At 27.1% G+C, this 27298-nt stretch overlaps 1 protein-coding gene across 1 annotated transcript; it reads left to right on the forward strand.

Annotated features, from left to right (window-relative positions):
- The first annotated feature begins 1305 nt into the window (after window positions 1-1305).
- Window positions 1306-26669, forward strand: Unc-115a (actin binding LIM protein Uncoordinated 115a). The gene is made up of 15 exons (XM_011498951.1): window positions 1306-1330; window positions 1659-1819; window positions 4921-5086; window positions 5490-5742; window positions 8868-9201; window positions 16293-16364; window positions 16505-16691; window positions 17174-17439; window positions 17601-17859; window positions 18498-18584; window positions 21352-21449; window positions 21971-22040; window positions 23293-23333; window positions 25914-26114; window positions 26395-26669. Exons 1-15 carry the CDS (start codon window positions 1306-1308, stop codon window positions 26506-26508), a joined length of 2334 nt encoding a protein of 777 aa, XP_011497253.1. The 3' UTR covers window positions 26509-26669.
- Window positions 26670-27298: the final 629 nt, after the last annotated feature.

Here is a 27298-nt window from a genome sequence, read left to right on the forward strand (position 1 = left end):
TAATAATCTGTATTTATAGTTTATTATTCGATCTGTTGTCCTTGTGTGACAATGTGCTTGAAGGCATAGCGACTCCTGCGTCAGCTGTTGATGGCCTGTACGGTTCCGAAGTGTTCTTCGAAAGAGCGTAAGTTTGCCCTGTATCTGCCAAAGGCCTGAGTGGCTCCAAAGTTTTCTTCGAAAGAGTATTCTTAACTATGATCTAATCTGCTGATTTTTTATTTCGTATGCACGCGCGTAATTTTAACTATGATACCGATTATATGGCCACGTGTCGTCTTCACAGTACACTATACACTGAGCGGCAGTTACGCTTGAGTGAGCGCGAAGTGATATTACAAATGAGCATATGAACCTTTTCAATACGCGCACAAACCGAAGGCTTGATCGTTCCGTGGCGGCTCTGCTGAAAATACCGACCGTTCCATGGCGGTCCTGCTGAGGGCAGATCGAGACCCGTGTGCCATGGCTTCTACTGGTAGGTGATTGAATCGGTTCACTATGGTCGGTCACGGCAAGATGTTAGCCGCAAGCGCAGTTGAGCGAGGGTGGTACAAGAGATGATTTTCAGCGAGAGGTATCTCCAGCAAGAGAAGTACTTTCAGCAAGAGGACGAGACGCGCCGCGTGCATCCCTTATATAGGCACGCGGCGGCTCACTTAGCTGGCAACAAGGCATTGTCGTTGTTGCACTAATTCTTACACGAGGCGTCGATGGAAAATTCTAGAACCTTCGAGAATGTTCGACGCGGAGAAAAGTAGGACTAATACCCTTGGGTGATCTTACAGTATATTATATTTCGGGTCGTAAACTTGTTCGGACTTGCCGAGTTTTGTTTGTAAATATTCGCTCGAGTACTCGTCCCGGTCCGCACATGCGGGCCAGTCTAGGCGCACGTGCGGGCCAGTCTAGGCGCACATGCGGTCAGTCTAGGCGCACATACGGTACGCCGGACAGCGCGTATTACCTTTCTTTTGTTTGAAATTCAAGATCTCGAACACACACTCATTCAAATATTAATAGATTATTAACTACTCATTACTTATTGCATTTAATAAAGTCAATTGCATTGCCCCTTCCACCTGCCAGCAAGCCTCCCCCACCATCATAAGAAGATTTAAAGTCTGATTCCAGACAATTACTAAATTATTGATGAGTAATTTTCAGAGTATAACGACAAATAAGTATTCTGAAATTTAATTTTTAATTTAAATTTTTCGCTTGATTTTTTATTATTTATTTATTTTAATTTAGGCTTACTATAGCTTAAACTGTGTTGAATACTTTTAAGAGATTTATGTCAATATGATTAATGTTTATGAAATTTATGGTATGTAAATTTCATTAAAAACCGTTAACCAAAAGACTTATTTTAATAACTAATTAATTATAAATGAAGCATTAAAATAATATTTTTCATTAGTAAATTAATTATATTTACAATGAAATAATTTCATTTTTACAATTTTTTAAAATTACATGTTATAATTAAAAAGGGGTTCTTTACTTATCCTGATTAACTATAAGCATTTTACGTGAATTTAAATCATTTTTATGTTATTAAATTACCAACATATTTTAGACAATTACCAATATAAAACAGTAACTGCTTTAATATATGCAAGCTTAATTATTATTGTTTTATTTTTACATTTCAGTGAAGACTTTTTGTCAGGCTTGCAAAAAAAAATGTAGCGGTGAGGTATTACGAGTGCAGGACAAATACTTTCATATCGGATGTTTCAAATGTGCCCAATGTAATATCAGTTTAGCACAAGGAGGCTTTTTTCCTCGTGAAGGTGCATATTACTGCACAAAGGTACGTCGATTTCAAAAAATTGAAAAATCAATTTCTTCTAAAAGTTGAAATTTAATTTAAATTTTAATCTTAAAACATAAAATAAAAATAAGATATTTCAGCTGTATTTTAATATTATATTAAACATTTAGGGCAAATATGTGGCTATAAAATGAAAGAAAAATATTTGTAAAATATGTCTTACTTTGTTCTACAGGGAAAACAAAAAGTATTAAATATCTGAAATATAATTTTTTATTACAAATTGTATTCTTATATATCTTTAAATTTATAAATTAATATATTAACATTAATTTTTTTAGTAAAAATAATCAACCATGTAATAATTTAAAAATGAATATAAAATTTAATTATTTTTCAAAGTTTTGAAGCTTGTTTCGTATATCTTTTCAGATATAAAACTGGGTATATGGAATTTTTTAACACGTAATATGGTTGATATTACCAGAGCTATGACAAATATAGTTGAATATCATAAGCATTTTGTAAAGCACCAATTCACTATTACGAGTATGATTAAATTATTAAATTTATGATTATATAAATATTGTTTTTTGTACAAATTATTATTCACAGTTATTTTACTATAAAAATTGCTTCTATTTTTTTACATTTATACAATATATTTACTCCACTGCATTGTAAATCTAAAACCAATAATAAAGCTCCATAATTGTAAATGATACAGTATGTAATTTGCGCTCGCGTAGAAAAATAAAAGTCTAGAAGATTGATATAACCACATTCAAAAAATGAAAAGCGACAATTAACAATGGCTTATATAAGATGGAAGAAAATCTAATAGAAGGACTAAAAGCATTTCTTATGCTTAGTTAGAACATGTGTTGTATACTATGTTCAAACAAAAACTTGACATTACTTCAAAACAAAAACTATTCATTGCGCATTTAGATTTAGTATTAATGATACATAGTTCAAATTTTAAGTAATCTTTTCTTGTGTATTCTCATCTTAAACAATCGGAAATTAGAAAATATATTTTCATCATTTTTATGTTTTTGTTATATACTGACCGGAATTGGAGTATTTTTTCGAGGCTTTCGGTTCTCGGAAATTCACCAAGCCGGCTAGCCCTGGAATGTTCTGCAAGGCTGCTTCATCTTCACATAGCAACGTCGATTGAATACTCAAATCTTCCAAGATTTTGCTTTCGCCGAATTCTCGAATAGCTCAAAACTGAGATTCTCGAACCTTCCGCAAGGCGGCTATTCTCCGCATTGCAGCTGCCGCGCTGATACTTAAGGAAGCGCGCACCAAGACTCCTCGTAGTTATCACACAGCAGTCACTCGGTAGACAGTGCCAGTTATTCTTCTGAGTCAGTTATCTGCGCCCTAACCACGCCATTAAACGGAGTCTACAGCAGAGAGAAAGTCACGCAACACACGCTGTCTCAGTGCAGCGATTGTAAGGAATACACGTTTAATTCTCCAATGCACAATGGTTAACAACCAGTCAAGGGATGATTGCAGTTTTGAAAAATAGTTAACAACACAAAGCATGGTATTGTATGGTATTGTAGAGAATAACTACTGCGTAAATAATCCCATACTCCCCTTCGTGATTATGGTCGACTCTTCTCGCTAATCTTGACAACGTTAAAATAGACCTCACTTCAAGCCATATTCCCCTACAAGGAATATACAAAATCCATTCCCGACCCCCATAACGTCGTCGACAACATGGTCATCATCACCAAGGAGCAACTACATCATTGTGGTAGAACATAATTCACTCTCTGTCATGAGAAGAGAATACAGAACAACAATAGCGTAGTTGGCAATGAAACCAAATAAACGATGTCCTAACGAAGTTTACTCACATTGTATATATTTACATCCCTTTTTTTATGTCCTTTCCTAAACATCGCTAAGGGGGTCGACAAATAAACTGAACCGTTCAACTTGGCAGTTCGAGCCAGACAACTAAGTAAATTTGATCCTTTGAATTGGATCAAATACACAAACTTTTTTTAACATATACATACATTTTTTAATAAAGCATTCGAATAGATTAGCATAAAAGACAATTTTTAGAATAAATGTTGCATGAAACATTTATTTTAATTGTATTTTCGAAAAAATGGAGGAATCTAAATTTTTCAAGTAATTTAGATTAGATTATATTGTGAATTATGAAAAAAGTTGTCTAAGCTTGCTATAAATTATCAGTAATTAATTTTTTACTAAAACCTTTAAAAGTATTTTCTTAAAATTTTATGTTCATTTTTCTCAAATCATCAGACTTACAAGTTTAAGCTATATTTTATTTCCAACTACCATTAAAATGGATTTATGAAATTCCATATATAGATTTTTTAAGATAAATAATTGATAAAAATGTTAGAACTTTTTTATGGAAAGAAAACCACATTTTTGTCTCAATATTATTATTTTTTCGTTAAACCCAATAATTATATGTGAATTCTAATTTTAATATTTAAATTTTTTAGATCAGCAGCAATAAAAGATTGTATTTAATGAAAATATTATGTTTTTAAGGCAATACTTATATATTATTTAGTTTTCATATTAATTTAAACAGTTGATTGTATTATTTAAATATGTTTAAGTATATTTATCTGTGAGGAAGTATTTTTCTTTTTCAAATAGTTGAATCTAATTAAATATCTTTTGAATATTCAGGATTTTATATAATCTTTATAAACTTTGAAAAAGTATCGTTTGGTATTTTAAGCTTAAGTTGATATTTACAAAACATACAAGTACTGCGTATTAAACTTTTATTATATTCGTATTCTATATAAAATCTAAGAACATGTAATGAATAAATTTTTATTCTAGAAATTCATATTTATTTAATTGTAATATTCCAGATAAAACTTTTCTTGCTTAATAATTATTTTATATAATTAAAATAATTTAGTGTAGTTGATAAAAGAAATATAGAAAATATATTAATAAATAATTTGAAATTAGTTTTTGTGTTATACTTGTACAGTTATTTCTAATGTAATAAGAAAATGTAGAAAAAGTAAAAAATATATAAATAATTTTTTCTATATTTTGAATACTCAGAATAATAATCAAAAGAATATTTGAATAATTATTTCATTATGTAGGATTATCGACAAAGATGGGGAACCAAATGTGCTGGATGTAGACAGTACGTTGAGGGTGATGTCGTTACTGCCGGCGATAAACATGCATTTCATCCAAATTGTTTTCATTGTCAAAGATGTAGACAGCCCCTGCTTGGACAAGGAACTAAAGTGACTTTAGTTCAAAGTAATATCTATTACTTTTTTTTATATGTAGCTTTGAATAAATATTTTCACATTTTTAATAATATATAACTTAATGTAAAAATTTCATAAGTATATGAACTTCATAGAAAACTGAAGCTAAACTTAATACTTTTATTATTTGTAATTTATTAAATGGAAATAGTTAAACAATTTTATTTATTCAAATAAAGTAATAGCGTAACTATTAAGATTAAGAAAGATTGTAATTAAATTAATCGTGTTATAACAAAATAAATTAACAAATATCCAATTTTTTTTATGCTGAGACTGCCAGACATAAGATATCATTTGAAATCTAAGAAAAATTTAATAAGAATCTGAGAGCCAGTTCAATTTATTATAAACTGAAAATTAATTTAATTTCTTTTGTCTTTTATAAATAGGTCAAGCATTATGTTACCGGTGTGTGAGCATACCTGTAAGAGAAGCCACAATGCCTATAGATTGCTGTAGTACCAATGAAGGTGTTAGTGATTCAGTTGATGGCTCGGGAAGTCAAGATCCTGCCGAATGTGCAGGTTGTAGGCAACAGCTACGCGAAGGCCAAGCTCTGGTAGCACTTGACAGACAATGGCACGTTTGGTGCTTTAAGTGCCACAGCTGTGATATTGTTCTTCATGGCGAGTACATGGGAAAGTAAGTATTTACTATGCTGTTGATAGTGTATTAATCATGTTTTTAAAAAAATTATAAAAAAAATTATATTATTTTTAATAAATAATAAATTTATAAAGTAACTAATTTTTCTAAATTTATTGGTAAAAAAAAACAAAATTTATTTCACTCAATATTCAACAATATCTTTCGATTAACTTAAAAATAAATTCTTAGCTTGTTATGAATACAGAATATAAATATATTTTATCATCTTTCCAATCATTCAGTACTAATATTTTCGTCTTTGCAGTATGGTTATTTTTTATTTAAATAATTAAGTTTTGATTAATAAATTTAACTTTTATGGTTAGGAATTAAGGTAGTATTTTAATATAACAGGTTAAGCAAGTAAATAAAACAGCAAATTTGTGATATTTCTAATGTGTACAATAAGAAATCTCTGAGTTAGAGCAAGCAATAAAAATCGATAATGAGACTATTCATAATGCAAAAAACATCTGTTAATATAAATTCACCAACTGAATTCGATCAGAAAAGATGATTTGTTATATAGTGAAACTATTGAATAGAATCAAAAAGTACTTAGTACAGGTTCGATATATCAAAATTGTAAGTATAATTGTTTATTAAACACAATGAAAACATTAAAAGTTGTTGAAAATATTTGTCTAAAAATAGAGTACCGGGCGAGGAGGGCCAAGTAACTAAGATTAGGTGTGAGCTCCCGATTTTAATAGGAGGATTGTAGGCTAGTGGACAAGATAGTGCATGTATTCAATAAAGAGTAGTTTAGTTATTTAGTTTTTTTTATTTTTGTTTTATTGCACTAATTGAATTATAATTAGTTTTATTTTTATAATTGAGTTTAGCTTTTCTTGATTTGTATGTTTATTGTTACTGAGCTATCATGTACGTTGCATACACAGGAAGAAGTTGATGCCTTGCTGGTCCTCTATATGTAACACACGTGTAGATGGAATAATACACACAGAAGAGCGAGGTCGTAAACCCCCGCGCTTCCTTGTATATGAGCACGTGGCGTCGCTCGAATTGCTTGTATTATGTTTTGCAGATAGCTTTACGTATCTGCAGATTGGCGCGTATAGCTTGATATAGTTATGTATTAATTAGGAATGGAACGTTACCTCGTAGTTCTGCACGTTGTGTATAGCTGTGTATGTTTTGTCTTGTTCTTTGAGTTGCCTCGTGTGGCTCCTTGCAGTTTGATTGTGTATACTGTGCGAACTGATATTCGTAATTCTAGATTCCCCTTTTTACTTTATTGCACTGCTGCGAGTGTATGATTTTATTATCTAGCACTTGTGTTGAATAGATTAATCTTGGACTTTTGCGTTTAATTGACTTATTTTTTTTCTGTTAGATAAGATAAGATAAGTGATTGTGCCGTGCCGGTGTTACCTTTTTTAAAGCCTTCTCTCGACCACGTGGTGGTCGGTGAGAATTCCCTCTCTTTTGGTGTCGCCAATCAGAGCTGTCTTGTTGATCATGGCGTCGCCAATGAGATTTAGCCGTATTAGTGTGTCCAATCAGAATTCTTCTTTAGTTTATGGTAATTCTAATCACGGCGCCTTTTTGAGTGGTGGGGTCTCCCACCAGTGAGTCTTTCCAAGATGGAGGCTCCAATGAGAGCGGGTCTTGCTCAACTCCCTTCCACGATGGGGGCGTCTTGATGCCGCGCTTTTCCCTCTCCATCCTAGCATTGTCGCATGCATTTCTTGTAATCATGCGCGTTGAAATCGTTTAGTGTTGTGAAGGCTAGGTTTAGCATTGTTTTGAGTGTATCATCTGGCTTGTGTTTTTCAGACTCATTTTTATGACTTGTGTACGCCAGATGTTTTATGACTTGTCTTCGATAGATGCTTTATGGCGAGGCCGTGTCAAATGTCTCGTAGCATTAGTTTTATGACTTGTTTTGCTGGACACTTGGACCCTTGTTCTCGCCAGATGTGTTTATGAATTGTATTTTCTTTAGATATTCGAAGTTTTGCTGAATTGTTTAGATTTAGTTAATCCGAGGCGCGTTTGAATGTTATTTCTCGAGTAGTCGAGAGTTTGCTTTTTCCGGAACTCTTATCTCGAAATTTCCAGATGTTTAATGAGCTGGGAGTTTTCTTACATTCTCGAACAATATTAAATGTTCAAAATCATTATTATCACTTATTGGAATGATATTTCAAAAAGTAATGAACCGATAAAATCGGCATATTGAAAAATTATTAAAAATTTAAATATTGTATAAAAATAGTTTTTGTTATAAAAGTTATAAATTAAAAATTGATAACAAAAATTAAATCTAAAATATATTTTCAGAAGTCATGTAACATACTTTGAGTCATCGACTTGAATGCTTTATATCATTAATTGAAGGAATATGTATAATAAACTAACAGTTTTTTAAATATTGCTTAACTTTCCATAAAAATAAACCTTGACACACCTTTATTTTAATTAAGCATTATTTATTTTTTTATTTTTAGAAAATATTGCTTTCACTAATTATAAAGACAAATTACATGCAAAATTTAATAAGCGATTGCTATAATATTTTGTATATGAATGTATTTTAAATTGACGTATATTAGAAATTTAAGAAATGATTAACTTAAATATATTTAAATTCGCTAATTAAATAGATAAATATTTTGTTATTTTAAGCAGAGTGTTCTATTAATTTTATTTGTTAATGAATGATAATGTATAATATAATATATATTAAGTTTTAAATAAATTTTTATAAATTAAATAATTAGAATAAAAAATTAATTTTAGTAAAAATTTTACATTAGTATTAAAAATATTTGTTTAATTTCTTAACGATTCATAGATACTAGAATATTCTTTTAATTAATATGTATTAATTAAATGTATATTATATAATTACTACATACAGTATATTCTAAATGATCTTTGGACTAAATATATCATAAATTTTAATTCTTGAAAATTCATTTTCAATATCACATGTCATACAAACTTATTTATCTTCCAGTTAATTTTATATTCACTAAATGACATATTAACTAGAGCATTTGATAGAAATATATTAATAATAATAAGAGAAAAAATTATTCAAATAATAACAAAATCAACAAATATATAAATGATAATTTGTAACTTTTTAGAAATGGGGTGCCCTATTGTGAGAAAGATTATCAAAAACAATTTGGTGTTAAGTGTGCCTACTGTAATCGTTACATAAGTGGCAAGGTACTGCAAGCTGGTGAAAACCATCATTTTCACCCAACGTGTGCTCGTTGTACGAAGTGTGGTGATCCATTCGGAGATGGAGAGGAGATGTTTTTACAAGGAGCAGCGATATGGCACCCACGTTGCGGGCCTGGACCTGTAGGAGTGAATGGTATGGTTAATGGACATTCCGAAAATCATACTCCTCAACATCGTGGCGTCGGTGGAGGTGAATCCGAACATATATCCAGCAGTGCATCAGAAATGCAGGTAAGAACTATGAGAGTGAAAGAATCAATTGTGTATAGTTTGTTTTTCTTCAGAGTTTTAATAATATTAAATGTAATAATGAATATTACATGTTTAGCGTTAATTTTAGCGAAATCGTTATTTTGTCAATTTAGCAATGAAATAAAAAATTAGTTTAATTAATTTAGTTATAAAAACATTCCTTTCAAATCTAATGAAGTTATTATCTTTTCCAATCAATTATTGTAAAAAAAATCATTTTAACAATATTATAAGTTATAAAATTATAACTACAGAATACTTGATTCATTGAAAAAAAGGATAAGGGATAAAGTAGAAAAATCAGGAGGGCGGAGTCAGCAATAATTGCGAGTCAGGGACAAACAATGAATTATAAAATATAGATAATTACATATACATTTTCATACAAAATAACATATAAAATGACAAAAATTAAAGCAAAATAGACAATTTAATACGAGTATTTGATTGTCTGATCTGTATCGTAGATAATATAAAATGCAAAAATTAGATACTGGAGTCTTTTTAATAATATATTCATAATTATTATTAGCAATATAAAGCAGTAAAAAGTGGGTTTATATAAATTAAAAAGTTTTATCAAAATTGTAAAATTTATTATGGTTGTAAGTGCGTAAAAAGATTTGTTCTTCCTTAAATGTTGATAAATTATAATATAATATACATTTTTGAAACATATTTTGGAAAATTTTCATATATTTCTTAAAATATAATTTTATTTTCATTTTTATGTTTTTAAATCAGGATTATAATATTAAAATTGCATACCATTAGAATTAGTATGTATAATACGATCCTTTACGAATTGTAATGTAATATAACCTTTAAAAAATTCATAAAATTATGAAAATTTAGAAAATTCATATTTTAAATATATATATATATATATTCATTCCGATTTCACAATTTCCAATTCAACCCTAATATTGAAAACTTTAGGGTTATGATATAAATCCGTTTCACACCACCTTTTTTCTATGAATTTACTTAAATTCAATTTATTCAATCATATTCAGACTTTTTTTTTATTAAAGACGTTATAAAATTAATATATCGAATAATTTATTGACCTTCTTCTAGTTTATAGAAATAAATTTTAACTTAATTAAAATTTTTTTATAATATAAAGAGTAATACTTTTGTATTTTATATTAATTATTTCTTAGAAGTTTAAGAATTACAAAATCAATTGTTAGTGTATAATACTAAAGTATATAAAATAAGTAATAAAACGTTTAAAAAATAGGTATTTTGACGTATTTACTGCCTATGTTACAAATTCGCATTTTATACTTTTTATATTAGTTATAATAATAATTAAGAAAATATAACTGCGAATAATAATTTTCATTCTTATTATTGTCAATGCATAATAAACTGTTTCGTATATTACATTTTCTCTATTGTAGTTGTTCCAAGATGACTTTTCCTAACTTACAATTTTTTTTTAATACAACATATGTAAAATTTCAACACAAGTGACTCGCATGTAATATTTTCGCATTTTATATTTTTGATTGAATTTGAATAATTTTGCTATTTTAATATATGTAATTATTAAAAATAATTTATTTTATAATTTGTTCATATTAACTTACCTTTAAATACAAAAATCCAAATATAATATTTATCAAAGTACAATAACAATAATGATTCAAAATATGTTTTATTATTGGTTAAACAACTATGTATCTTCAGTAAATCGAAAAATTCACGATGTAAATTTCTAAACTAACTGCCGTGAATGATAGAAATTAATAATAGTTATATGCAAATTTAATAAAATAAAATTTTGTTAAATATTATTAAAAAAATTAATTATTTTGTTTTAAATTTAATTTTAAATTATTTGATTTTTATAAATTAAATAAATTTATTTAAATATTATAAACATTTCATTTGAATGATTTTCTTTGTTCAACGTTTAATTTTATTAGAATTTCTTTTTTAGATTTAAATACCTCTCATATGAAACGAACCTTTTTTTATATAAGTATTAATTTGTAAGTTAAAAGTTTATAGTTAGTAAAATGTTAGAATCCAGTTGGTTTTTATAGAACAAGTAAAATTTAAAATAAATAAAGGACTAGCTTGAAATTAGACTACGTATTTTATATACACATAATGATTAAGAAAAATGTCTGCAAAAACAACATAAATTTTCCATGAACATAAGAAAATAATAGATGTATCAATTATTAAATGTACACGCTGCAATTGTCTTGTGGATTTAAGAAAAGCAAACATATTGTTCGAATTTAAGGATTTATTTTATGGCCTGAACTGCCAATTCAATATTTAAGTGGATTAGTCTCTCGTCAGGATAGCTTAAAAGGAAATAAGTGGAAGGGCTGAAAAATGTTATGTATTTTAGTAAAACAATGTTTATTATTTGTTAAATATTGTAATAATATTGCTGTTCGAGAATGCGAGACCTTTTTTCAATGCAATATAACATCTGGCAACATAACATCGTAAAATTTGTGTTTAGATTTTAAAACTTTATTGCTCGCAACTATCAAGCAATAGTGTCATAAAACATCTAGAAAAACAATACAATAAACACGGGAAAACCCACTCAGTTAGGCATATGTACGAATTTGCTCCGCTCGGTAACTACTTCAAGCAGTATGTAATAGCGGACCACCCCCCTTCCCGCTGCACACAAGTTGTCATGCTGTGCCAGATGCGTCAGCGACAACGGGAGCTCTTCTTGCCATGAAGACCAAGAGACGACTAGACCCTTAATTAACCATGAAGCCACAAGAGGCGCTGCCCGGGAGAAGGGAGAAGTCCCTGATTGGACGGAAAATGAGGGAAGGGGTTCAAGTTAAATTCATGGTTAGCGAATGTATTTAAGGGGCGCACTTTTCAATATTCTCACTCTCAATACAGTACTGTTCAGTTAATAAGTGGAAAGTCTTCTATTAGCGTAGTTCAAGACAACTATAGTTACAAGTCCGATTGGAGGGAGACACATTCCCTTATCGGAGTCCTAAGACGCTGGTAGTCTTCTATAAATGTAATTCACCACAGCTATCGTTACAAGTCCTATTGGCGGGAGACGCATTACCTTATCGAAGTCCGAATACACTGGAAGTTTCCTATTAACGTAGTTCAATACAATTATACTTACAAGTCCTATTGGCGGGCGACGCATTCCAACGACAAGGATCTAGTGACAAGCTCCCTTGAAGAAAGACCAAGGAGGTCCCAATTTCAAATGTACGAGCAGTCTTCCTAAGTAATATTATTACTACAATAATTGCATACTCTGAGATTCAGAGATTATGACATCGAAAAGCAAGTAAGGACGAAGAGGCTCTCCCCAGAGCAACAGTGCGGAATAGATTCCAGTAAGCGTCGCCAAGTTCGCGCCCGCTAAAGGGTGTCTTGTCGGCAACTCTCACCTTAGTTCAAGTTTGGACGCTTATGGACTTAAGCAACAAACAGCGCGAGTGTCGACGAATTAAACTTCGCGCCATTCTGCGGTCAAATTCAATCATCACGCTTCATAGATGAGAGTACATTAATCCACCATAAGAATTATTTCCATAATTAATAATAGTAATACTAGTCAACCTTGTCATCAATAAATAACGGAATAAACAGCATATACATCAGCCATATTTATATTGTATTATTATATTATCCCTTCCACTTGTGACCTTTCATCGCTACCACACAACACCCATGGTCTCTGATTTGTCAACGGCATCAATTTGTATCCTTCGAACCGGCCTTGGTAAAACAAGTTGGAACGGCGAATACATTTTGTACAATTGCACTGTTGTTGAGAGAGATTGTAGTGATGAGGGTGTTTCCTTGTGTTCTTGATTATCGTAGATTCTATGGATATTACTCTTTCTTGAAAGTTGAGGTTATGCTGATGTTGTAAATATCAGCATCATGTGTAGTCGATCATGCTCATGAGGTAGCATGAGAAGATGGTGTTTAAAATAAAGTATATTTGATGAAATAATGACAATACTAATTGTAAAATCTTGATGGAGGTTGGTACATAATCAATTATGTCTTTAGTTATTTATGGGAGCAGTAGAAAGGTTAGTTACACGCACGAGTCATGATTACAAGCATTCGAGCATTGAAGGCTTGAAGATGCATTTAGTCGATTCTTCTATGAATTGTCTGTAATTAACAATGAAATTAACGTGTTGCGTCAATTGGTCGATTGTTTAAGGGACTGCACGATGACGAAGTATTAATTCGAGAGAGCGTACCCTATCACCTGTCGACTTCTTGAAGACGAGTTTTATGAAACTCAATTTGCTCGTGTGCGATTAGCTGATAAGTAGCTGATACCTTGTAAGTTACCGACAAGGCATGTTGATTTTCTGCGTAACTGGCGTGCCCCCTTTGATTACGATTCCAACAGGCCTCACTGTAAAGTCACTCATAATCTTGCTGATTTCCTTTTGATAATCCAGGTGTGTTTTTAAATTGATTGCCGAATTTGCAGCCACGTGTCGTCGTCACAGTATATTAAAATACTGAGTGATAATAACAGTTGAGTGAACGCGAGGTAGATTTTCAATGAACCCTAACGAATTGATAGTAAAAAACACCGTGAGCAGTGGTGCATTGCTCTTAAATATTTGCGGCATAGTTGCGACGCCGACAAAAGCGCCATAGCCTGTTGCTATGCCGAAATCCGTTGCGATGTTGCTATGCGAAAATATTGTCGCATATTAGACACTATGGAGTGACAAGAATTCCTGGAATCGCTCCCAATTTTAAAATTTGAATTAAAACTGTCTCAATTCCGAACACATATGTGAGTCTCACTAAAGATACTTATGTAGAGCTGAAACAGAAATAGTCTAATAAAAGAAAAAACATTTATAAATGTATCTTTCGGAATTTGCTATCAAACTACAGTATATAATCCAATTGGATAAATTTGAGGATGTATGTGTTATATCTAAGGCATGATAAAACGATCAACTTGAATGTAGAATAATAAAATGAAAATACAAAGGAAATTGAGAATATAACTTTAATAGAAGTCTTAAATTAAAAACTTACTTAATAAACTAATCAAGAGAAATATTCGAGGGATGAGTTACAGCTGCATGAACAACAATTACTAATAATGATAGGAGATACTTTAATATTATGAATGAGATAGCCCTTGGCTGCCCACGCGAGCCTTTTTTCGAATTCTTCCTGCGGACAGCAATCTCTACTGTCTTGTCCCCACCTTTCAGGCCTCTTGCCATGAGTCCCCACTCAAGGAGCTTCTGGTCTTAGTTTTCAAATCAGGGCGCGCCGTTTTTCGGCGGCATGATGAATGTGCACGCCTTTTTCCCCCTTCAGAAGAAATTAGGCTTAGACAATGAGAATATAGAAAGAGTATCTCTGGCGGCAGCGGATATTATCGAAAATTGGCCCTTTCCGGGCCCCAGCGTGGTGGAGGTTGATTCTTGATCAAGCGTCTTCGCCTAGTTAATGCAAGCGGCAACATTTGGCGTACTTGACAACAAAGCATGATATTCTAGTAAGATTGTAGGCACACGTGCGACGTAGATTGTCGGGCGTCGTACATGCCGAGTTTCGGGTTGCAATGAAATTCAAAAAATGTTTTTCACTCAATTATTTTCAAATATTTTAATCCTCAATATACTCGTATAAACAGTCTAGTCGGGTTTTGATGTTAAGTCGCAAGGGTCGTTTATTGCATTCAAAACAGTTATTACGTCTGTAGTACGACGAGCAATAAAGTGACTATTTACGCGTATTCCAGATGTACAAACCTTTTCTAGTCTCCAGCAACCTTGGCGAGACTTTTTTAGATTTTATGTCTGTTCGATAATTCTTTTTTATAATAGCCTTTGAAACTTTCCTAATGAATATAATTCGAGAGATTTTCTTTTCACTCTCGAACAATATCATATTGACGATAAAGAACGAATTGTTCAAAATAATATTAATTGTAAATGAATGCAAAATTAGCTAATAACCGAAAAAGATTGAATGTCGATATTTGTAATAAAATACTTTTTAAATTATAAAGTTTTAAAGTATTGGTTCTTTTACAAGTTCTATTAGATAATTTAGTTTATAATTAATTTTATTTTAATTTCATTATATTTTACTATAATAAATTAAACAAATTAAATATTTTATTAAGTTGTAGTGTAGTATTAGGCGTTTGAATAATTTTTCATGGTGATGTTTTACAATCTATTTATGATCGAAAACAAAAGTTAAAATTTTATTAATTATAAAAACACTAGATTGGTATTTTTCAATCATTACTTATTAGGCTCTTATAAAATTCATTTGATGGCTAAGTATCTGTTCACTTCAAACGAAAATTAATATTTCCATTAGTTAGTAAACTATCATCATTTTATAAATACCAAATCATTTAGTATTAAAAAAGTATTAACATATATTACATAATGAGTAATTTTTAAAATTGATCGGTTTTATAAAAAAATGAAATTATTCAAATCACCTTAATATAAATTGACAAATTACGTGAAATTAAATATCAAAAATTTATATTTATAATATTTTTTCAGTTTTTTTTACATAAAGTTGATCGAATGCATTTTGTTGTTGAATTTATCATATCGAGAAAGCAAGTATTTGATGTTGCTTAATTTGATAATGAATTTAGAGGAATTATAAATATCTGCTTATTTTTCAATTGATGCTCTACAGATTATTATGAGTGCTAATATTAAGTACATATTGTAGAATATTGAATTATACACACACAGACGCACACGCACACGAGCACAATTTTGTTTTATTATGATATATGATAATAGTCTCCGCATGGTAATAATTAATATTTGATAAAATTAGTAATTTTAATAAAATTTATTTATAAAATTTTTGCTCGGTAGAGTTTATATTTTTTCATTGATTAAGTAGTATTTATATTATATTAGTGCCCTATTTTGTTATATTATTATCGTATTTTAATACTAGCAATTTTGTACTCAAATACAGATCATGTTCTTTCCTTATTCATACAAATTTAATTTTTGCTTTTATTAATTATATTTTATATTATTTTTGCACGATTATTGGTGTAGTTTTCATTGCGGTCTCGTACTCCAAGTTTGAATGGATCCTTATGCAGCCCTTATAGCAGTTTAAATCGCAAGGTACGCTACGTTTTTTTTACTTTATTACCTCAACTACCATTCAATCACGTAAATATAAAACAGTATAATTTTGTAAATTTCTATTCAATAATATGATTTTATTCGACTAATATTTTGATTTTTATTTCTTTGACATTTAGTATTATCCAGTAAGAACCGGAAGTCCAGGACTAATTTTGAGAGAGTATATTCGCGGGGGACATGAAAATGTTTCAAGAATTTACACGTATTCATATTTAACTGAAACACCGAGTCAGGGATACTTAAAGCGACCGATTCAACCGTACGATAAGCCACCCACTAGTCCACATTTTCATAGACCAAGTTGTAAGTTACGAATAATTTAAATTATTTTAATATTTTCAGTGTCCTTAAATAATTTTAAATACAAGTTATTATTTATTAAAGAAAATTTAGGGATCGCGTGAATTAAAAATCTACAAAAGTATTAAAAATAATTTGTATGTAGAAGTTTTGAAGAAATATCTAACGTGTATAAATTAAAAAAAAAATTTCCTTCGTTTTAAATTATTTATTTGTGTATAATTTCATAAATTTTGATTTGAAATAAAATGAATTGACATAAAATGATATATATCTGTGTAAATTAGGTAAAATATCTTTACAATGCATTTATTTTAAAAATAAGTTTTCTTTCCTGATAAAATTGTGCATGTCTATGTCATTGTTTTTTTTTTTTTTTATAATTCTGTGTTCAAAACATTTATTATTAATCAAGTAAACATTATAAATAATATATAGATAATATATTAATATATTTAAAAAAAAAATTTAATTGTTTCATCTAGCATCACGTTCGATAAGAAGCAGCGGCGGACGTAGCAGTCGTTCAGGCATGCGAGCTTTGGTCGATGCACTTACTGAAATGAGGCCAAAATCACCTGCGGCTGATTGTCAGATCGATAACGAAGAGCCAATCGAACTTGCACATTATCCAGATGCAATGAAGCCTCCGCCAGGAATGCAGTTACCGATCGAAAGAGACGATTTTCCCGCTCCACCTTATCCATATACAGATCCCGAAAGACGTAGGCGATGGTCCGATACCTATAAGGTACACATTTTTTTTAATTTAAAAGACACCTTTTAAAAACTCCTTTATTTATTTTTCTACCATCCATATTATTTCCATATACTTTCATAAATGTTAAAAATATTATGATCTTAGTCACATTGCTTTAATGCGAAAACATTTTATATTTTTTATTTCATTAGGGTATGCCAGATTCAGATGATGAAAATGAGGTTAATAAAAAATCTATCAAAGAAGTGGAAGAAAAATTGCAGAAAGAGCAAGACGAATTAAGTAAAATAGATACAGGTATTGCAAAAGTGTTTCTTCAAGATCGTGAAAAAGATCGGGAAAATCTCAGACATAGAGCAGCCATTGTTGATCCTAGAAATGCTTCTAGAACTCCATCTGCTAATCGTGAACCAGCTTACAGGCTACGTTATGAAAGTCCTATTGGTGCCTGTATGTAATTTATTAATATTTTAAATTTTTCAATTATGTTAATAATTTTGTGTTCTGATATGTATTATAATAGTTATTTATCAATATTTGATATCATTCTGGGAAAAGTCTATTGGTAGAAAATAAATATATTCCTCGTTATATAATAAAAAATATTGTATATAAAGGATTTCAAAGAAATTTTATTTAAGCATTTTTAATGTCTCGAAAATTTAAAAAATAATTAATTTAAGCTGCTTTTTAGCCAAAATTAATTCATAGATTTCTACGCAAAAATGCTACTTTTTAAAAATTACATTTAAAAGCAATTTTCTGATTTTGTTTTTACTATTGCCATCACAGATGAAAATTGTCACAATTTAATATACAAAATAAGTTAAGAAAGTCCATATACATACATGAATAAACAATTGACTAAAAGATACCTGAATACACAATTGGGAACAAAAATAAAACAATTATGATGTTCAGGGGCTACTGCAGTTGGTAAAATTCATTAACCAAAAAAATTAAAATTTTACTAACACTACAGCTGTGTGGAAAAATAATTGATTACATATTCTTAAAATCATATAAAATAAGTATAAAATAAATATAAAATAAAATTAATAGAGAAATGCATAAATTAAATTTTACAGCGCCATCGAGAAATATTGACCACGCAAGGCCTTGGGAAGAAGAAGATGGAATAAGTTACAAATCAAGCGTAGGACCGAGCTATAACGGTAAGTTTATCATGTTTAATTAAATTATGATTTATGAACGCTATTTATCTCATACATGTCTACATGTTCGCACATGACACTTATATTCCACAAATTATTAAAAATGCTTCTATACTAGTTATATTTTCTGTAGTTAGAAATTTATAAAAAGCAATTATAATAAGAAATAATACTTGGTTCATAATGAAAAATTTTATAAAATGTCTAAATGATTATCAATTTTAATGAAACAAATAGTAATAATTAAATGCAAAGTAATGTATTGTTCTTGAAAGTTATAAAGCTCTTAAAAAATAAATATTTAAGGAAAACTTGAAGTGTTAGATGAAAACAGTTCTATATAGATATCAGAAAAATATTATCTTGTACATACTGTTTTTATTTCAAATATATTTCTTGGATATTTAGTATAAAGTATAACGAACTTCTTATTTTTTAAATATCTTATATTATGCTTATAATGTATTTATGGATTACTAAAGTAATATTTCAGTCAAATGTATTATTATAAAATAATATAAATAAGCAAGTAAATATTTTATTAAATATAATTTCAAGAATAATACGATTGATTGAATTATCTAACTTCTGTGTTAAATTCACTGGTTTTTAGCATATTAGATGAAGTTATTATTAGATTAATACTTAATGCTATATATAATAAACTTTTGATAATACGTGATCAATTTTCCTCATCAGTATTTATTAATTTTAACATTAAGTCTAGCTTTATTTAAAAATTGATTAAACATTCAGTTTTATTATAAACAGAAATATTCAGCAAAATCCAATCATAAATTACCTGGTCAGTATGTGAATTTAAAGTACTTCATTTATAAATTTTTATGCAATATTTTTATGTTTCCCGATTTAATATTCACGACCGACTTATTATATATTACCAATAAAAATATTTTTTTAAGCAGAGAAATATACATATTTATAATTATTTTGATAATCGTATGTATTTTCTAAAGATCCTTACTATACCAGCTTCTGTATATTTATTTCGATATATTTACCTCAATTTGTGTAACCTTTCGTAATACTACATACATAGTCGGAGGCAGGTCATCGATTTGTTTTCTGGTATTGAAAGATGATCCGCCTCTAGGCTTTTAAGGTGCCTGTACTCTTCCAAACTCCATTACACACTATTATTTAATAAGTCATAAATCTTTAATTCCATATAATTATTTTACATGATGAATAATTTAAAAACCTATTGTAAGCTCAATATATTTAATTAAATATTTTATTTTAGAAATTAAAAAATTTACATATATTTTAAAAATAATAATTTCAGTTAGAATTTTTTATACACTATTCATTAATTATTTATAATAAATATATTATAAATACATGCTGTGAATTTTATAAGTATTATTTTATATATATTGAATATAAAATATTCAAATATATTTTATTTCATTGTTGTGATTTTATTTTATTTTAGACAAATTAATCAAATCAGCATATATATTTTACTTATAGGTTTCTATTAATTCATTGAATACATATAATATTTAAAAGACTTACATCATCATTACGAAAGATAATTTTTTAGATTGTAAAAATACAACTATATTAGGTGTGCCGGAATTTCTCATTAATTTAATTTTGATACTAAATATAGTAAGGGTTTATGAGATATATATATATATATAATAAGAATTTAGGTATAATCTATATATCAATTAAGTATAACATTTTTTAGTATTTTTTAATTTATAATATCATATCATAGTATTTTTAAGCCATGTTTATAGTGTTTAAAAATTAATTGTATCCCTAATAATATGATTTTAATAATTTATTTCTTAATTTATGTAAACCTCCGTACTATGATAAAAATATTTTAATTGTGATGACTTAAAATTAAAATTTTTCTACAAAAATATTTCACTCGTATATATCAGCTGATTTCTTATTCTATATTTAAATTATAAAGCATCGTATTTTTTCTAATATTTTATAGATTTCTATAATTGAATGTATTTTGAGCAGTATTAAAATTATAACATTTTGAAAATTGAGTTACAATATTAAAGTTTCATTTATCAATCATTGGTTATTTATATTTTTATATACTCATAAGTTTGCTTTAAAACAAAGTAGAGGCTTTCACATAAATATTTAATTACAGCTAAAAATGATTAAACGCAATTGTTAATTGATACATACAGATTTGAAAAATATAATTTTGTTGATGTTTTAATTGAGTTTGGTTGTAAATATTATTTTTAACTAAATATTTTTTACGTTAAAAAATAAAGCAAGCTATTATTGACACTATTAGGTATGTAAAACAACTGAAGGTTTTAAACTATGAAAAATACTACAGGTTTCGTTTCATTATAGTAAAACAACAGTTCAATTTTATAAGAAATAAATGCCAAATTATATTTTCTTATATTAAAGACTGAGATGAGCATAATTTTAAAATTAATTATTTAAATAAAACCAATGTAATGTGCAGTAAAAGAAACAATTTGATGTTAAATACTAATTAATTAATAACACAAATAGTCAGCTTATTTCATTTTTATTTATTACACAATATTATTTCACGATTAACATGTTTTTGTAATTAGTATATGCGTGAAATGATAACATAAAGAATAAATCAATGTGTCTCATAAAATATTGCGAACCTTGGACACTCGTATGAGCTGAATTCGTATGTTGTTAACAAAGTAAAAACTAAATATAGAAAAGAATAACTAATAAAAATAAAATTGTTCAATTGACCTTACGAATCACACAGTTGTGAGCTCACTACGATACATCCCAAAGCCGGGATACGGTCTTGCACCCCGAAGTCATACTTTCTCTTCAACGGGTGGTTCTATTTCTGCCCTGCCTGTAAGTTTAAGAACAATTAACCCACAGATTACTATTTCATAGTAGTTAACTTCTTTTTATTTTTATATACTCTAAATATTTTTAACATAATTTGTATCCGTAGTACACATTATTCATCAATGATAAATTTAAGTGTTGTTTAATCTTACAAAATATATTTATAGTATAATTAAAAATAAACAAGATACAAATGAAAAAATAAAAACAATGCATTTAAAAAAAAAATTCATTTTAATTATTGGAAATACAAATATTTATTTGGAATTGTTTGAAAGACAAAATATGTTATAAATTTAAGATAATTTAAAAAATATTTTTCAACTTTTATAAATAATTTATTAAAAAAAAATTTAGATCAATTTTGCTCGATAAAAGTATAATTCGCGTTGAAAAGCCATTTCGATACATTTATTTATATTTTTGCTTTTTCATATTTTGTCAAAGTTGCATAAATAGAATAATTCTTTATAATGTTTAAAGTTATAAACATTTAATTTATACATTTTTTTTTTGTTAAATAGGGAGACTACTCATTTAGTGGAATGGGTGACAAAACACACAGTACCGACTTTTCATCAGGAAAATCAGATAGTAAGTAATTAAATGTCCTATATAGAATTGCAATGATTAAAAATTACATGAATCTTTACATATATAAGGTCGTATACTAAAAAAGTATTAATTTATTATTGGATTATTTATTAGATCTAAGCATATACACAAATTATAATATTTCTTAATAGCTTTATTTATATTCAAAATTTTAAGTAAATAAGCATAATTTAATCATATTAATATTAAATAATTTATAGTTATATTAATTGTATATATAATTATATAAATTTAATAAAAGTAAAAATCAATATTTAATACATCTAAATTATTAGCTAAATTTCAAATAAAGAATATGTAAATTGATATTTTAATTAGAGAATTTTCATTCTGTTGCATTGTTAAAGTTAAATAATAATTTATTACAATAATTGTAAACAACATAAATTTCATTAAATTATTTTAGTGATTTCAATTTAAAATTGATAAGATCAAAATATATCACGTAGTTTATAAAAAAAATACAAAAATAAAATATATAATTGTTAAATTTTAAGAATTTAAGTCGGGATAAACTGTTATACAATTAAACATACACCATGTATTTATATACTCGCAACTGAAAAAAAAATCGTGGTAAATTTCATATCCGTTGAAATATATCTACCAATTTCTAGTTTCGAGGTTGTCATTCTCTGATTACAGTAATGAAGTTATTTTAATTACTTATACACTTAATTGAAATCATCAAAGATTACAAATAATAATCATCGTTATAAATAGTAAAATTAAAATTTTTTTTTTTAAATTGAGTAAGCAAACTGAACTGGCAGAAAAAATCGAAGTTTATATTGTATACAGATAGTGAAAAGTGATTTTTTATTTAAAAAAATATTAATGAACATTTTATTAGTTTTAAGAAATAATTTAAAATAATTTTTACAATGAACGTATAATTTAATTTAATTCTTTCAAATCAATATAAAATTATTATTTATTATAAAAGCATAAAAAAATACAGATATTTATAACTTATATATATATATATCATTTTATAACTAATATAGTTAATTTTTGAAAATATAATTATATTGAAAATATGTTGAAAATAATAAAACAATATGTTTCTAATTTGTATATACTAAAAACTAATATTCACATATCATATACATCTGATCGAATTGTTTTACGGAAATGAATAAAACGATAAATGACTAAATAATATTTTTCTTGTGTTTAATTCAAAGTATGGTATTTGATATAATAAAAAAAATTCTTTTTTTTTATCCAGTATCAACAGGCAGCATAACGGATGTAGATCGACGGGCACTGGTATGTACAACTGCCTCCTACTACTCCCAGCGGTTTAGCATGGTTCGTAGAATGCACTTTTTGCATCTTTAAAATGTTTCCTTGATTTACTATTCAAATGTAGAATGCATTTTCATTTGCTTCTACATTTTTACAAGAAAAAATCACTTACCTTTATATAGTGTAGAATATTCATTTCGAACTATATAATCATGCAACTTTTAATACTAATTTCAAAAATTCTTTTTAAAACAAAAATATGTAGAGTTATTTTTTTACATTGCCTAATTTTTATTTAAAAAATGATTAGTGTTGTAATATTTTAAAATCAACATGTATGGTAATGTATAAAATATTTCTAGTTCTTCAAATTCTAAAATTAATTTAAAATATAAGTTTAAAATTCTTTTAATACTAATAATCTATTTTATTGTTATTTAATTATTAATGTAATAATTTCATTATATTTCTTTATATTTAGTTTAAAAAATGTAGAAACTTATTATTAAAAATATTTGTAAAAAATAATAAAATTTATTAATAACATTCATTTTTTTCAATTTTAAACCAAAAAATGAAGTGTTGAATGCAAATATTTCTGACGTTTTGCTTAAAAATATATTTCCATTATTAAATCTATAAGAATTAAATTTTTACAAATAATTACATATTCTATTTAGAAAAGTTTAGGTTTACATGACTTCATATGTACAAATGAAGCAATACCTATAATACAATATTTATTTTTATTAAATTTTTATACATAAAGTAATTTCGTTAATTTTGGACTGATAATAAAGGCATTGCTTTAACATATTAATATAAACTTGAAATTTTACTATACACAAATATAAATTCTCATTTCAATATTTGTTCTTGTAAAATGACTTTATAAATTATATTGCTGTCATTTTTAATTGCATTAATTTATCAAACGATTTTTCATAAACTTTTTTGTAAAAATATTTAGTGTATTAAAAAATCATGATATTGTTTTGATTACTGCTTTTAAATAAAATTGATTGACAATCAATAAGTTTATAATCATAACTTAATATTTGAAATTAAAATACTATGATAAGAATAAAATTTAAGTGTAAAAATAATTCTTAGTCAATCTCTTTCAAATAAATCTATTTATTACAGTAATAATATAGTCAATGTCTTATATACTTAAACAAGAAAACATTGTCTCTTGTATTTAATTATCAGGAATTCAGATAATAATGTAAAATAATGTATAAATACTAAATACCAATGTTAAAATTGTAAATTTAAAAGTTGAGTAATTCATTATGAATATTTTTTTTAAATAACAATGATTATTGTGTAAGCTTTGAAATACTCACTACAATTAATTTTAAATTAAAAATTTTATATCAGAATGATAATCCAAATATTAAATATATATAAATCCAATTTTTTGTTATTACTTAGCTTTAGCAGTATTAATTGCAGTAACAATCAAAAGCAAAATATTTATTACAATCAGAATTATCTTTCATTAATAGTATTGAAAATATTTCAATTAATAATATTTAGTTTGCTGGATTAAATGCATGTATGTAAGTACACGTATTTGTAATAATGGATACGCGCAATTTTAAATAATTTTAATATTTTATTTATTATTATTTATCGCTCAATAGTTTTATTTTACTAACTCTATATTAATGAAGTACACCATGATAAATTTTTATTACATATTTTATACTTTTAATTATACAGAATTGAATTAAGTTCACTTAAATTCGTGTTTTATATTTTTTTTACATTTAAAAAAATAAAATTTAATTAAGAAAAATATTCTTTGATTGATTAAAAATCAACTTTCATAAGTAGAAGTAAATTGAAACTATGAAATACGATAGTTGTTAATATTTAATTTCTTAATTTAATCTTTTGTAATTATACAAAATTTGTAAGTGAAAAACTTGTAATAAATCGTAATATTTGAATTATTAATTTTTATCTTTCTTGTTATTTATTATTTAAATATTTCATTAAATTATTATTAAAAATGTTTTATTCTAATTAATTTTTATCGAATCCAAAATTATTATGATACATTTACAAAATATTACCACATATTTTCTTGAAATATAATACATTGCATATTACAATAAAATGTGCCTAGATTGTAAGAATATTTTATATTTTTATTGTATTAGATAATTTCCAATAATTATCAATTAAACTGTTCTAGAAAAATACTTATATCCTAATTTTAAAAACTTTTATTTGGAAATAAAGATTTTCTGTTATTGTTCATCAGAACATCTTTATAAATCATTAAATTAATATTTGTTTGTTAATTTTAATTTGCATTAGATAAATAAAAATATATAGGTAAAACCTAACCTAAGAAAAATTTTTAGATTGTTAATATTTAATATTTTTTATTTTATAGTACCACTTCTTTGTCTCTTACAATAAAATCTGAAATAATGCATTTTTAATGTTTTCTTTTCAATTCTTTTATTTAAATATTTTATAAACCATTACACATTCTACATAATTAATAAATATTAAAATACGTTAGTTATTATTATATTTACTTTATTCATGTTTTAATTTTAAAGTTTGTTATTATGAATTTAGAATGATGGTGGAATATTGCCATCTTCAACGACGTATACTGGCGGTCTGGAGTCAGCGATTGTTGGGCATGGACAACATGTGAGGCGTTCACTACCAGACATGGGCGCAGCTCCAACTGAACCACCGAAACTTTATCCCTATCACTTGCTCATTATTACGAACTATAGATTGCCAGCTGATGTCGATCGCTGCAATCTCGAGGTAAGACGAGAAAATGTGCAGAAACCTTAATGAAGTTATTTAATTATAATTTTAATTTTCTAAAGTTTTGCAAGTTGTGGTAAATTCTATTTCGATTACCAGTTCTTATTGAAATATTGAATAATACTTTGAATTAATACATTCATCACTCATATAAAATATAATTCTTATACTTATCATACTTTCGATAATTATTTAAGTAAGTAATCATTAGAATAAAACCTAATTATTACCTTATTAAAATACAACATAATTTATCTATCATTACTTCTTGTTTCAGCGCCATTTATCTGACACAGAATTTGAAGCTGTTCTTCACTGCACACGAACCGATTTTTACAGACTTCCTCAATGGCGTCGTAACGATATAAAGAGACGTGCTCGATTATTCTAAATAAAAAAATAATTGAAAAAATCTTTCTAAAAGAAAGAAAAAATATGTCGCCGTTATCGTTATCTTCCGTGTAAATTATTGTCATCGTTGTTTACTTTTTATTTGGTTTTTATTATATCTTACGACTGTGCTACTTCGCACTATTATGTATCTACTCCCGACATCAATTAAATTAAATTAAATCAATCAATTAAAAAAAACCCCTTGAACATATATCGTTATGATATGATTATTATTTCATAGAAAGTTTAAAAATATTATGTAAGAGTATAAAAATTAAAGCGACTAAGATCACCAAAAGTGAGTAGAAGATAGAGTTAAACGTGCATGTAAACATTGTTTTTTAATCAATACAACATTGATTTTATTGTTTTTTTTATCATGCTTTTGTAAGTAAGGAAGTTTGAAACTGTAAAAATAAAAAATATAAACGAATACACACTATTCACGTTATTTGTCAGTAATTTACTGTATATAAAAAATTGTTAATAGGCTAGGGAGAGAAAAGAAAGAGTTAAATAAAATGTATTAAAATATTAAAAATGTAAAAGTGCATTAATTACAATAAAACTATCTAAAAGCCAATTAAAAGTAAAGTCGATTACCCTTATGAATTATTATATTAAATATAATAGTTTTATTTCGGTATTAGTTTATTCTTGTCACTTATATATAATATGCGGGCGTACGCTTGGTCTCTGTGCGTGTGCGCCCGTGTGTCTGTTGTACTGCGTTCCAGTATATTGGGAAATAAATTATACTATATGAATCACATTTACTTATGAGAAAA

The sequence above is a fragment of the Ceratosolen solmsi genome, unplaced genomic scaffold, assembly GCF_000503995.2.
Source record: "Ceratosolen solmsi marchali unplaced genomic scaffold, CerSol_1.0 scaffold30, whole genome shotgun sequence".
NCBI classification, from domain to species: domain Eukaryota; kingdom Metazoa; phylum Arthropoda; class Insecta; order Hymenoptera; family Agaonidae; genus Ceratosolen; species Ceratosolen solmsi.

What these genes read in the sequence shown, in the direction of transcription:
- Unc-115a (XM_011498951.1), top strand. Translation starts at nt 1,306, where the DNA reads ATGATTAATGTTTATGAAATTTATG. An exon ending in ATAGCAGTTTAAATCGCAAG is followed by an intron (nt 16,365 to 16,504) that starts GTACGCTACGTT and finishes TTTGACATTTAG; the next exon opens with TATTATCCAGTAAGAACCGG. An exon ending in GATGGTCCGATACCTATAAG is followed by an intron (nt 17,440 to 17,600) that starts GTACACATTTTT and finishes TTATTTCATTAG; the next exon opens with GGTATGCCAGATTCAGATGA.